Source organism: Cydia fagiglandana, chromosome 2 (genome assembly GCF_963556715.1).
Source record: "Cydia fagiglandana chromosome 2, ilCydFagi1.1, whole genome shotgun sequence".
Classification (NCBI taxonomy): domain Eukaryota; kingdom Metazoa; phylum Arthropoda; class Insecta; order Lepidoptera; family Tortricidae; genus Cydia; species Cydia fagiglandana.
The window spans coordinates 21,857,960-21,871,207 of record NC_085933.1 but is presented as its reverse complement, the minus strand read 5'-3'; the positions used below and the strand labels follow the sequence as shown (position 1 = coordinate 21,871,207).

Genomic DNA, 13,248 nt, shown 5'->3' with positions numbered 1-13,248 from the left:
GTTCAAAACTCTAAAAAGCGTAATTAAAAACCATTGTCACGAGTCAAATTAAACTAAACTTTATGTTAAAGGAATAAAGCTTAAATATTGTATTTAGTCTCAATAATAGGTAAATATGACAACATCACGCTTTGATATTGATCTATTGATTTTAGATTATCTACTACTTAAATGGACACAGATAATATAACATGTGATTGGGTCTTATCTAGATGAACATGTCGATTAAGCTACATGAAATGGGTTGTAGGGCGATTTTTACTGTCCATTAGGCAGTGCTTTTCAGACTCATAAAATAATTAAGTCAAAACTCGAGTTCTTAAAGACCCGAGTCTGTTGTAGAGATTAGAGTCCTTTTCAGTTTTCAGATAAGATAACACATAGTCATAATCATTTATTAAAAGAACAATATAAACATTGCGTTTGATTTTTAGATTATATCACAATTACTTACAACTTTATAAATAACAATTAAAAGTTAAAATATTACAAATTATGTAACATAATAACAGTACCTAGGTAATTGGCTTATAATAAAATTAATAAATAATAACAAAGTGTATCGGCGCGATTCGGGAAATGAATTAGACATTCAGTAGATATGAAATAGTAACGATGTGTGACGTTCCACGGCAAAAGGTACCTTATGGCCGCAATAATATTGATGGAGCGGCGTTAATAATAGCGTAAGCGCCAACCGCCATAGGGTACCCTTTGCCGTGGAACGTCACATATCGTTACTATTTCATATCTAGTGAATGTCTAATTCATTTCTCGAATCGCGCCGTATGTCAATTCATCTAAATTAATTGATAATTATTCATTAGATATGATTATGTCAGAAAGATAATTAACTATTTATTAATATTATGTTGTACTCTGGGCTGACAAAAACTCATCCACAGAATAGAATCATTCCTACAACAAATAAGCTTTGAGACAATTTTTAAACAAATTCAATTTAGTGATTGACTCCAAATCGGGAGGTAATTTATTGAATAGACTAACTATATTAAGTAGCTGGTAAGCCGAAGAGTGTTTGACCACTTAGCGCCACTTGCACCAAACCACTAACCCGAAGTTAGTCGGTTAAACCTGGTGTTACTATGGTTACCACTACCAGTACAATTTGACATTGGGTTAACGGTAGGGATGTAACGATACATGATTTTACCGATACGATACCGATACCGATTTTTGAAGTAAATAATCGGCGATACCGATACAGATACCGATATCAATGGCACAGTAGTTAGCTAATAGATATAACAAGTAAGGAATTATATACTTATTATGCATAAAACATACATATGTATTAATAGACACTCGATTTTGTGAAGTGTGAAAAACTGTAAAACTAATAAAGAAAAATGCCAAATCAAAATCAAAGAAAACATTTATTTAGGTAACCACCAAGCAATCAATGCAAAAGTAAATCCAAATCAGTAATTATAGTTCACTTTAGGTAGTTTTTACCCGATTACGGCAACGCAAAAGGAGGGTTATTTGTTATGGAAACAAAGTGTATTCAAATTATTAGCAGCGTCATTCGTCTCGCGCGCTTTTCAAACTGTAATATCGGCTGAATTTAAATCGGCGATGCCGATATATCGGTCTGCCGATTATATCGGCCGATATATCGTATCGGTATCGGTATCGTTACATCCCTAGTTAACGGTTTAACCGCTTAACCCCGGGCTAGTGGGATGGTGCAAGTGGCCCTTACAGTTTAGTGGTGAGACGACATGGACGCATTCTACCCGAAATGGCGGGAAAATGCCAAATGGGAGTACCTACAGGCCTTTGCCCAGCAGTGGGAAGTGTCCCAACGCACTAATTTAGTGAAATTAGGCTAAGCTCTAAAATAATGCTTCAAATTAACAAAGCAACGCCTATCGACTGCTAATGGCGAAGTGTCGTTATATCAGCCGACTGTCGCGCGACATTCGGTCCATCACTGAATGTCGTCGGCAGCGTAGGTGAAGGAAAACAGTGGCGAGATGTGTAAAGTGCCTTTTAGCCGAATACCCACTGCTGTATTCGAACTTCAAGATATTCACAAAAGACGACACGTTCTAGATCCATTCTAGATACGTTATAGTTTAGATATCAACTAGTTCTCTTTTGCAGCGGAATTCGAGCAACTAATGTCACTTTTACGTTAGATAGAGTAAGATATCTATTAGATCTCTAAGTTATATCCTGTGGAAATCGTTCAAGAGTATCTCCAGAATCGCGCAAATGTCAAATTTGGCAGGTTAGATCTTAAACATATCGTTATCGTATCTTGGTGATGTCTAAAAGATGTCTAATAGATGTCTATTTCATAATCCGAATCGGGCCCCCAGTGTGAGGCCCGTTGGGAAATTAAGCAACCGACTTTTGTTTGTTTTGCAAAGCGAAAGGAAAATGTATCGACCCTAAATCGGTACTAGATAACTCTCGCACGAATGATGGTCCCTATGGCAATTCCTTCAATTCTCTTTTGGTAGAGCTTACCTTATTAAAAAAATACTAGCTGTAGGACCCTTTAAATTCTGCGATAACTCTAGTTGTCTAAAGTTGACTTTTGACAGTTTAGTTATCGTAAAACATATGACACCGTATTACGCCACTTAGTTCGGCTGCAAAACTTAATATTTTAACACTATTAGGATTGGTTTCTGAACGGTTACATCGTGTATTTCTGTTAACATTGCGTTCAAAAATCATCTCCCTATTTCTCAAAAATCGATTATCAATGATTCCCCGCTATTCAAAGTCAACCCCTGGCCAGGGTTGCGAAACCCCTCCCTTCGGGCAAACACGGTTCCGTTCGGCTAAGCATTGCTCCGAGCAATTATTAGGGTTAACACAACTTGACGTGCGTCCCTTTGCGTACACAGATTAATGGCTTGCATTTTGACAACCCTAAATAGCCGAAAGGGATAGTGCCATATATTAGAAAGGGACCGCTGTCAAACTTCGGTTTTGTAGGAAGTTTCCTTCCTGTACGGTGGTACTATTATTTATTCGGTGCCCTGGCCTAGTTACGGTAGTAAGTTTGCGTTCAGTATGCAACCTTGACGTTGCGGTACTGTTCAGTTTACGAAGTGGCGGCTCAGAGGGTCTGTTGGCAGACCGCTGGCGCCGAATCTCCAAACTGTGCCAAGTTAGCTTTTAAGTCAGTTTCCGAACTATTTGCGCGTCCCGCATTTCAGGAAATATTGTCATTAACTTTAGATCAGACCGATAACCATTGTACTTTGTTACCCAACCATTTCAGAAATAAGAATAGATGAACATATTAAATATATGAATTTAAGTAGGTACATATATAATTGTTATACTCGTATTTCGAACTCCAATAACAATAATACCTAGGTTACGTCGTAATTGCCCAATAATTATAACTAATTATTGTTTGAATTTTGTTCCCACGATCTTGGCGTATATTAATATGATATGAATGCCTGAATTCAATATTTTAAGTTTTGTATGAGCCTTCAAAAGGTTAAGTGATTATGTTATAATTTAACTGCATAGGTACGTAATTATATTCACATCTAAAACTACAACACCTATCAATACATCATACGTTGAAATCCATTTAAGCTAATTTAACTGCAGAGCGTATAATTTCAATTTCATTGAAAAATCACCCCCATTTTGGTTTGGCATCATGTCTGCTTCCGCCACTGGATCCGGTTCCGGTGTAATTGTGTAGCGTCAATTTATTTTTCAATTTTGAAATTCAGTTTTAACGCATTACACGGTGGCTAAAAATAAATGCATTCCTGTTGCCAGGGAGGTTTTGGGATCATACTGAGCAACTTTTACTATGGGATAAAAATATGGTGATAAAAAAACGCAGCCTAATTGTGTTTGGGGTTTTTACTTTTTAGAATTGTCTCGATGAGTATTAATTGTGTGTGGAAAGAAAAGTACAGTCAGCGATAAAAGGTTGTATCAAAAATGAGATTATTGCCAAAAACTTATTTCTTCCATAGTGGGCCAGTATTAGAGATTAAGCTATACCTACAGTACAGAGTCGCGAGGTTTACAGTTTGAATACCTACTGGTATTTCTTTGCACCTCCAGCACAAAACATGTTAACAAGCCAATAAAACCGACACACCTTTCAAACGAACCGTCAAGTTGGTACGCCGTCAACGTTTCCTGCTCGCATCCGGCGTTACCGGTGTGACTGTGACGTCACGTCCGGTGGGAACTTAATTACAGCCTGGTTAATGAGCTCTGCCGATATACAGCTGAGGCCTTCAATTTTGGGAACAATGTTATACAAATTGGCATAGTTACTAAATAACCAAAGTAATTAAAAATATCCTCTCTAATTTTAGCGGTTATTCGGTTGCATTCTAAGAGCCGCGCCACATTAGCGTCTTTTGAGCGTCGGCGTCTAGTCAGCGCTATGGAAAATGGCATCGCTGCGCAGTAGCGCCAACGGTGCGTCGAGCAGCAGCGATAGAGTTGGTTAGACGCCGACGCTCAAGACGAGACGCTGCTCTTAAGATCCTCGCATTCCTCGGGGTAAGATAGTGGAGTAAGCGTAAGACTGCATCTTTCTTTTCAACCCAGTTGTGGTAAAAACTATAAGCTTGTTTAGGATTGGTCTGTTCTCCTGATTTATTAGCGAGAGCACGCACGAGGTTCTTGGTGTGGCGTTGATTGATTTAACCCCATGACCGCGAGATTGAAAATTGCACACACAAAGCACTTGACTACCACAGCATAGGTAGGTATTGGATGTGTGTGCGATAGCGACCCATGTATCATTGTTACTGTTATTAGACAATTGACAGATATCATATAGTGTAATAATTGGAGCCTACCTTTTGCGAACTTTCAGACAAAAAGTTGTGAAGTCTAAGTACTAAGTACCAGTACTAGGGGTTTTGCAAATTGATATTTAATTGATTTATTCGTAATATCTGATTAATCTAGGTTAAATGAATTTCATCCAATCTATAATTAAATCGAATACCTATAATCGAATTTAAACTGTTGTGAGACATACTGACATTGAATAATGTTACAGTTTAGACTCACTTGTTTGAGACAAAAACAAGTGAGTCTAAACCGTGAAATTATTCAATAAAAAATATTATTATTTAATTTAATTTAAGCGTTAGAACGATTTACAAATATATCGGTAGGTAGTATAGGTTTACAAATTTATTAGTAAGTAGTAGGATTAACACCATTGCGACCCACATTTTCTATTGCTCTTTTGAGCACAAGGTTACTAAAGCATTAAGCAAACGAAATGAAGCAAATCTCAAAGCGTCGGCGACGCCATTCTGAAAGGAGTGTTAGTGCTTCTAAACTGGGAGTGCTTTTATGCCACGACCTATATTTGCTAATTGGAGGAGTTACGAGAAAGTTTACATTGCACTTGGTGGAAAAATTCTTAGGTTTTAATATTGTGAATATTTCTTGCAGAAAGTTTACTTTGGACTTGGGACGAGTGTTCTTTAATTTTAATACCCTAATGGAACTATATATCGCAATTAATTTCTATTTAAAATTGTGCAATGTCGTTTAATTACCTGTCTTAAGTAAACAACAGTGGTGGTAAGTAAGCTCTTTGTGCAAATTAAACATAGTTATAGAAAAAATATAAATATATATAAACATAGCATACACGCACCATGCGCATGTTGTTGTAATAGGTATGTATCACTAACAGAAAAACAATGTGCAAGTCATAATACACTAAAAAACCGTCGAAAACGATTGTATGGCGAAAATGGGGAAAAATGAGCGGTCAAAGCGGACAAAGCGTGCATGCTAGACGAGGGGTGGGCACACAGTAACTAATGAGCGAGTCATATGAGGTTGTAATTTCCCAAAAGTGAACATAAAATTCACCTAGTTCTTTTGCATAAGTTTGTATTTCTTCCACGTTGTCACATTTGTACCACAGTAAGCCCGGTAATAAGGTACGGTGTGGAGGCAGACGCGCTCCGTGACTACTAGCTTCCGTCACCTAATTAACCAATTTTCTGTTGTTTTATAGAGCCAACATTCTCTATTACGGTTTTAGGTAACATCCTGCGTATGTTCGTTGTCGCAGTTCGCTAGTACCTATAAAATGCTTGCTCCGTAATTGGCTCGGTGCGGTAAACTTGCACGCGGAGGTAATTACGCCGCATGTGGTGGCCCCTTTAATATGCGCCTGTTCGCCGTTTACGGGTGATTTTATAGAGCTTCTTTTCCTAGCTTTCAAATAAAATTAGAAATGATTTTTTAGACGAAGGAGTTCTGAAAAACATTAAAATACATTCAGAAGAAGGTAGGTAACTGGGTAGCTGAAGCATAGATTATCATACCCTGCTAGTCTGCTGCATTAATAACTTTTTTTTTCGATTTTGTCGCTTAGTTCGTTAATCCATAACGTAGTCCAATTATTCATTTCAAAATCGTACTGGTTTTTATACAACCTGAGTTAGCCGGTATCGAAGCACGGATTGTAATGAAACCGGTCGCAACCGCTGTTACATTGGTACAGCTCAGCAGCAGCAGCTGGTTGGAGCTGCTCGCCGGCCATGCCACCATCAGCCGCACTGCCTGCCACTCACCTAAGGGTGGTATTCCACCTATACAATGTCTTTATCCAATGTGCATTGCGTCTCACACTTTAATGAGAGAGTGAGACGCACGGACATTGGACAAAGGAATTAGACAGATGGAATACCACCCTATGCCATAATAGTATGTTACATACCTTTTTTTGTTAACGGAGTGGTAAAATGCGTTACGAATTGCCCTGGCCTGGGGAGCCATGTGTTATATATGGGTACCTATATTTATATATCGGGAATAAGTGGGTAGGTAGTCGCGTAATAAATACTTGCCGAGCAACACGTCTTTTATTTAACAGTGGCGACGAGGATGGGATGGCCTGGGGAGCCATGGAGGATATGTGGGACTCCCTCCTGCAGCCGTCCTCTCCGATTGAGAGGGGGAGAGGAGGTATACCCACTAAAATCCACTCCGGCGTCACCCTTCTTACCGTTTTGAAGGAGCCATATCATGCCTGGGATCTGGGATTCTACCATGCACAGACATAACATCCAGACTGAGCATAGTCGCGCTACCCCCTCTGCCACGCATACGGTAATTTTACTCCATGTTCGAGTCGAAAGTGTCTTTGTGTGACGTCCGTGTCTTTGAACGGACCAATCACGGCACTGGACTTCGCTCACCTCGTCCCGCGCACCCCCGCATTTTTGGCATCATCGGTTGCATGAAATAATTGCTCTAAACTCGATCTAGAGCGGCGGTCGGCAACCTGTGGCCCGCGGGCCGCATGCGGCTCGTGAAACTGTCACTTGCGGCCCGAGTGCCGCCTTGGCTATTTTGTATGTAATAGTGACAAACAACAAGGTCTCATAAAGTTATAAATATTAACAAAGTACGGTACGGCCCGCGTCACCTCCGTTAACTACTATGTGGCCATTGGCTGCTAAAAGGTCGCCGACCGCTGGCCTAGAGGATTCCTAGTCTATGCTATATGCTACAAACCTGTGCCACGCAACTCGCCGGCCGTGCCACCAGCAGCCGCACGCACGCGCCGCACTGCCGCAGCACGGCCGCCGCTTGCCGCGCGCACATGCCCACCACGCACACCGCGCCGATGCGCAGGAGCATATCGCCGCTGCGGAGACGACCGTCCTGCAAACATAATGACCGTTAGGAAAGTAATGTAAGTAGTAATGGCCCGATGGCAGATTTTTCTGCGAGATATAAATCCCAGCTACCCGGGACGCACAAATGCTACAAAAGTTAAACAAAATCTCGCGATTTTTACCGAACGCAAAGGTGCTCAGCACGGCTACCATTAGTTTGGCATTGACATAAACGCTATCGTGAACGTAATTTACTTTCGATAGGTAATTTACCGTTTACTCATACTAATTAAATAATAATTCTTGCTCTTTTTTTTAGTATAATTAGAAAGGGACAGTATCGCTTGGAGTGGAGTGAAGTTAGGCACATAAAGAAACGTAAAACGTGACATACGGCACGTTTATTCACTGAAAGTAAGTGAAAAATACTCTGCCAACTGATGGTAGAGGCTCTGGACGCAAATACAAAGTTGGTTTGCACCAATTTACATTTTGTCAATGATCGTACATAGCTTACCTACACATATATATAAATATATTAATTTTGCTGCTTATTGCTATTATAATTTATAAGTACCTATGCATTTCATGCATACCTACAGACGTAGTATGGTATGTATATTCATTGTAAAAGTTAGTAACTTTCGTAATCCCATATACCGGAGAAACAGTTTATTTTTAGCTACTCGGGTCCTAATTTCCCGGGAAATCTCGGTGCCCGGGAAAATATCCTACTAGCTTCTATCCACCCACATACACTTTGGCCGGAACAACGATTTCCTGCTGATTTTACTAAGCCCGGTTTCACACCCAACATCAAACCCTTATTTCCTGCCTTTTGTATGTTGTACTAACTAATCATATAACTTTGAAAAATCGATCCAAATTCGAATCTAAGGTTTATTTGTTTTCTTCTAATCTAAAGAATTCCATAGGTATACAAAAAAGAATTGGGACTTAATATTATTTATATTTTCACGATTTTTTATAAGGCCCACTACCATAACAATACTCATTTGACAATGCATATTCAAGTCGAAATAACATAAAGACGACCTTTTAAAAATAGATCGGATGAGCCGTGTTGGTTTAATAATAGGGTTCCGTTGGCCCTTTTCGGGTATTACCTACATACCCGTTTGTATATAATCCTAAAAACAGTAGCCTTCCTTTTCCCAAAACTCATTCTAAAGCATTTAAATGAGGTTTCGGCAACGATTGATTCCTTTTGATCGTAATTCTGTAACTTTCACTTTAATTTTAAATTAGAGACCTGAAAATTGATGCCGAAATAGAAACCGATACGATTCGCTTCCGTAAATGAAGAATCAATTAAGCTAAAGCCTTGTAGAATTTGGTTTCAATTTCAATGATCATAAGAAGTGCTTGTCTCCTATTTTATCATTTATTTCCACAGCAAATAATTAATTGGATTAACTTCGTCTGCATGGAATTAGTTTTTCCATTATAGTAAATTCTAATGAGTAAAAAATATATTTTTTGCCAAGTGGGGTCAAAAAATGTTCAAACCGTGTTATCAAAAGGTTCAAACTGTTGTAAACTATACACTTTTCAATTAATCTGTGTGAAGGAAAGAAAAACGCCAAGTGACTTGAGGGGCACGGAAGTGTCTGCAATTACCGATTGCGGATCTCTTTGAGTCGATTTTAATTAAAGATCTGGGATTTGAGCGAACTTGGCTCCTGAAGGGTGCGATTTAACAAAGGGCCATATTTATTTTTTATGGTGATCTGTTTCTGTATAACTTCTGTTTAATAGCCTAAAGGCAGGTTATTCCGACTAATAAAAATTACAAACATTCACAACAAAAATTAACAATTCACTTTGTTCTCTTTAACACTCCTTAAACACTGGCCTTATCTACTTAGGCTTACTTGCACCATCTCACTAACCCGGGGTTAAGCGGTTAAACCGTTAACCTAGTGTCAAATTGTACTGGTAACCATGGTAACTCCAGGTTTAACCGATTAACCCCGGGTTAGTGGAATGGTGCAAGTGGGCCTTATTAGTGTTAGTCATAAGTCATAAATAACATACCTACACTCGACATATTAAAGCACTTGAAATTAGAAAATAGCTGAAATATTAACATAGAAATTATGCGAATAATGGTTTACGTGAGCAGGATAGAAGATAGAGGCTAGTTATTTATGGGCCGACTTATTGTCCGCGACTCATTTCAGTTCTTTGGTAGTTTTAACTCTAAGTCATCTCTAAGTTCTGTGTGTTGTATTTAATTTAAAGCTATTATTATATGATTCATACATATATGTGTACCTAATTAAAAGCTAACAGCAATCCAGTACATACATATCTTATGAATTAATTTTACAATAAGGTTTTGTTTGAGCTTTTTCTATTGGTTTCTCGGAGTAATTAACAATGGAGCCGCCATTAACAGGCGTTCCCCTCTGTCGAAAATAGGCGGCCAATGGTCAACCACATGTCAACCATATGTATGGACTGACGTTTATCTGACATGACGTACCTATACATTTGATGTGCCCCTCCCCCGCAAAAAACGGCAGACTATTTTGTACCGAAAATTTTAGACATGGCGTCTCCGTTGTTAATTACTCCGAGATTGGTTTAGGTGTGTAAGGAACTTGGAGGTAATAAGGCCTATAGCTGAAAATATGTTGTAAGTAGGTACATAGGTACATTATTTTTTAGATAGGCCTTATTATACTATATATAGCCTTATTACCTCCAAGTACCTACATTACCAAGTACCTACAGTACTGGTTCTATTGGTTTAGGTGTAAACCAATAGAACAAACTCAAACAAACCCTTTTGATTTCCTTGGAACAAACACTATCCAAGTAAACTTATGATAACTATACGTGTAACGTATCAATATCAAATTGATAATAAGTATATGAATAATGAGCAGGTATTGATTGTTATATCTGAATACAACTTTAGTTGAATTGTTTACCTACCAACGTTAATATTTTTCATCAAGAAAATTGTGTTTTCCTTCGGACCACTTAAATAAATGAGTTTTCCTTTACGGTTAGTTCCTTCGCTGCGGCTATATTTTTGTTTACAAACAATGTCGAAACTGTTCAGAAAAGCTTCGACGTTGTACCGACACGGAATTATGCAAAGTACTTGTTTCCTTGGAAATGGAAGTGCATAGTTTATGTAAGAGCATTTTAATACTTACGATAAAACGTACCTAATCACTAACCAATAATAGTTTGAGACTGATGCTTTTGCTGATTGTTGAGTTACTCTTGATGTAGGGCTAAGATGGTCGGTTTTTTATCATAATTATCATCTGTTATCATGGCTCTCACGTTCTAACAAGTAGGTATGTAAGTGCGAAAGTGACGCAGTACATGACAGATGATAAAAATGCGATCATGATACCGCCGCTGGACTCTATTGGGTACTAAGTAGCGAAATATGTTCATACTTAAATGGTCGATCTCCGACGATGTCACTCACAAGCTCGCTCGCTCACAGACCCTCGAGCATAGCGCGCCCGCTTGGTTGCTGTTACGCTCACCCGGTCAGCCACGCCGACGGCAACACGCTCTTGACTACGACGCCCGAGGAGCGGCCGCCCACGATGTGAGGCTCGCCTGACCATGGTCATGCTCACCCGGTCAGCCACGCCGTCCAGCAGCACGCTCTTGACAGCCACCTGAGGTGCGGCCGCCGACAATGCCAGGCTCGCCTGACCGCGGTCACACTCTTCCGGTCAGCCACGCCGCCCAGCAGCACGCTCTTGACAGCCACTTGAGGAGCGGGCGCCGACAATGCCAGGCTCGTCTGATCGCGGGCACACTCACCCGGTCAGCCACGCCGCCCAGCAGCACGCTCTTGACAGCCACCTGAGGAGCGGCCGCCGACAATGCCAGGCTCGCCTAACCGCGGTCACACTCACCCGGTCAGCCACGCCGCCCGGCAGCACGCTTTTGACCACGATTCCCGAGGAGCGGCCGCACACAAAGTCTGTGGGGAGACACTCCTGACTTCGGGCAAACTCGGTTCCATTCGGCTCAGCATTGCTCCGAGCAATAATAAGGGTTGACACAACTTGACGTCCCTTTGCGTGCACGACCACAGATAATTGCTTGAATTTTGACAACCCTAAATAGTCGAAAGGACCCTGAATTGCTACCAAACTTCGATTTTGTAGGTAGTGTCCTTCCTGTACGGTGTAGGTACTTAATCTGTGTCAATGCCAGGCTCGCCTAACCGCGGTCACACTCACCCGGTCAGCCACGCCGCCCGGCAGCACGCTTTTGACCACGATTCCCGAGGAGCGGCCGCACACAAAGTCTGTGGGGAGACACTCCTGACTTCGGGCAAACTCGGTTCCATTCGGCTCAGCATTGCTCCGAGCAATAATAAGGGTTGACACAACTTGACGTCCCTTTGCGTGCACGACCACAGATAATTGCTTGAATTTTGACAACCCTAAATAGTCGAAAGGACCCTGAATTGCTACCAAACTTCGATTTTGTAGGTAGTGTCCTTCCTGTACGGTGTAGGTACTTAATCTGTGTCAATGCCAGACTCGCCTGACCGCAGTCACACTCACCCGGTCAGCCACGCCGCCCGGCAGCACGCTCTTGACCACGACGCCCGAGGAGCGGCCGCCCACGATGCCGAAGGCGAGCCCGGACCCATCGTTCACCAGCTCCACAGCCTCCACTTGAGCCCACTCCCCGAACACCTGCTGTAAACGAAATAAATATTACAGTTACGTTCTTCTAAAGACATGTCAGCTGGTCATTTTTATTTCAAAAGGATCAATATAGTGCCATGCCTTATGGGAAACGGTCGCAGAGATAGTTCAGAGCCGGAAACCGCTACCAACTTTTAGTATGTTGTTGGGCATGGCATTGGGTCTCCAAAACTGCCGGGAGACGGCGGCGCCGGCCATCTACTTCAGCGGAATGACGTCATCAAAATGACTCCCGCTTCGTTGCGAATATTGCATACTGCACCCAAACTATGCATAGCACATACATGTGTGGGGTATTAAATGAAAGCCAATTAAATAAACTATATTTTATTTATACAAAGTGTACCAAAATATGCAACAGTTTAAGAGAAATTTACAAATAAATAAAAATTACGTAAAAAAATATTCGATTATTTGGGTTTTACAACCAAACCAAAAGTCGGACGATAAAGCAATGTACTACAACATTAAAGATGACGTCTCAAGCCATACACTGATATCAATAAAATCAAAATTGGACCAAATATGTGGAAATTATGCATCAAAATGTAGATATTTGCCCATACAAATGTATAAAAGTTAAAAAAATCCAAATTGGTCATTTTCAGGATAATCCGCATAAGCTTCTAGTATGTTATTAGCAATATGACCTGGATTCTAAAACTGCCGGGAGACCATCTTTGTTGTTCCTCAGTTACAAATAATGACGTCATATAAATAATCACTGCCGAATTTCGCAAAATGTAAATTATAGCTATACCACGATTCTCACATACACGTGAGTTACATGTAATGAAAGTTTATTAAATGTATTATGATTCACCTAAACATTGTTTGTAAAAAAAATGTACGGTTTCAGAGCTAGAAACAACGAAATATCACTTTTTATGGAA

The 13,248-nt window shown here is 40.3% G+C and overlaps 1 protein-coding gene across 1 annotated transcript in view; it reads right to left on the bottom strand.

Moving 5' to 3' along the window:
• Positions 1–13,248, bottom strand: part of LOC134678858 (uncharacterized) — a 164,272-nt gene that overhangs the window by 126,683 nt on the left and 24,341 nt on the right. The window contains exons 3-4 of the mRNA XM_063537578.1: positions 12,209–12,346; positions 7,528–7,677 (exon numbers count right to left, since the gene is read on the bottom strand). Of these exons, the coding sequence (XP_063393648.1) occupies positions 7,528–7,677; positions 12,209–12,346 (288 nt within the window). The remainder of the gene's footprint in view (positions 1–7,527; positions 7,678–12,208; positions 12,347–13,248) is intronic.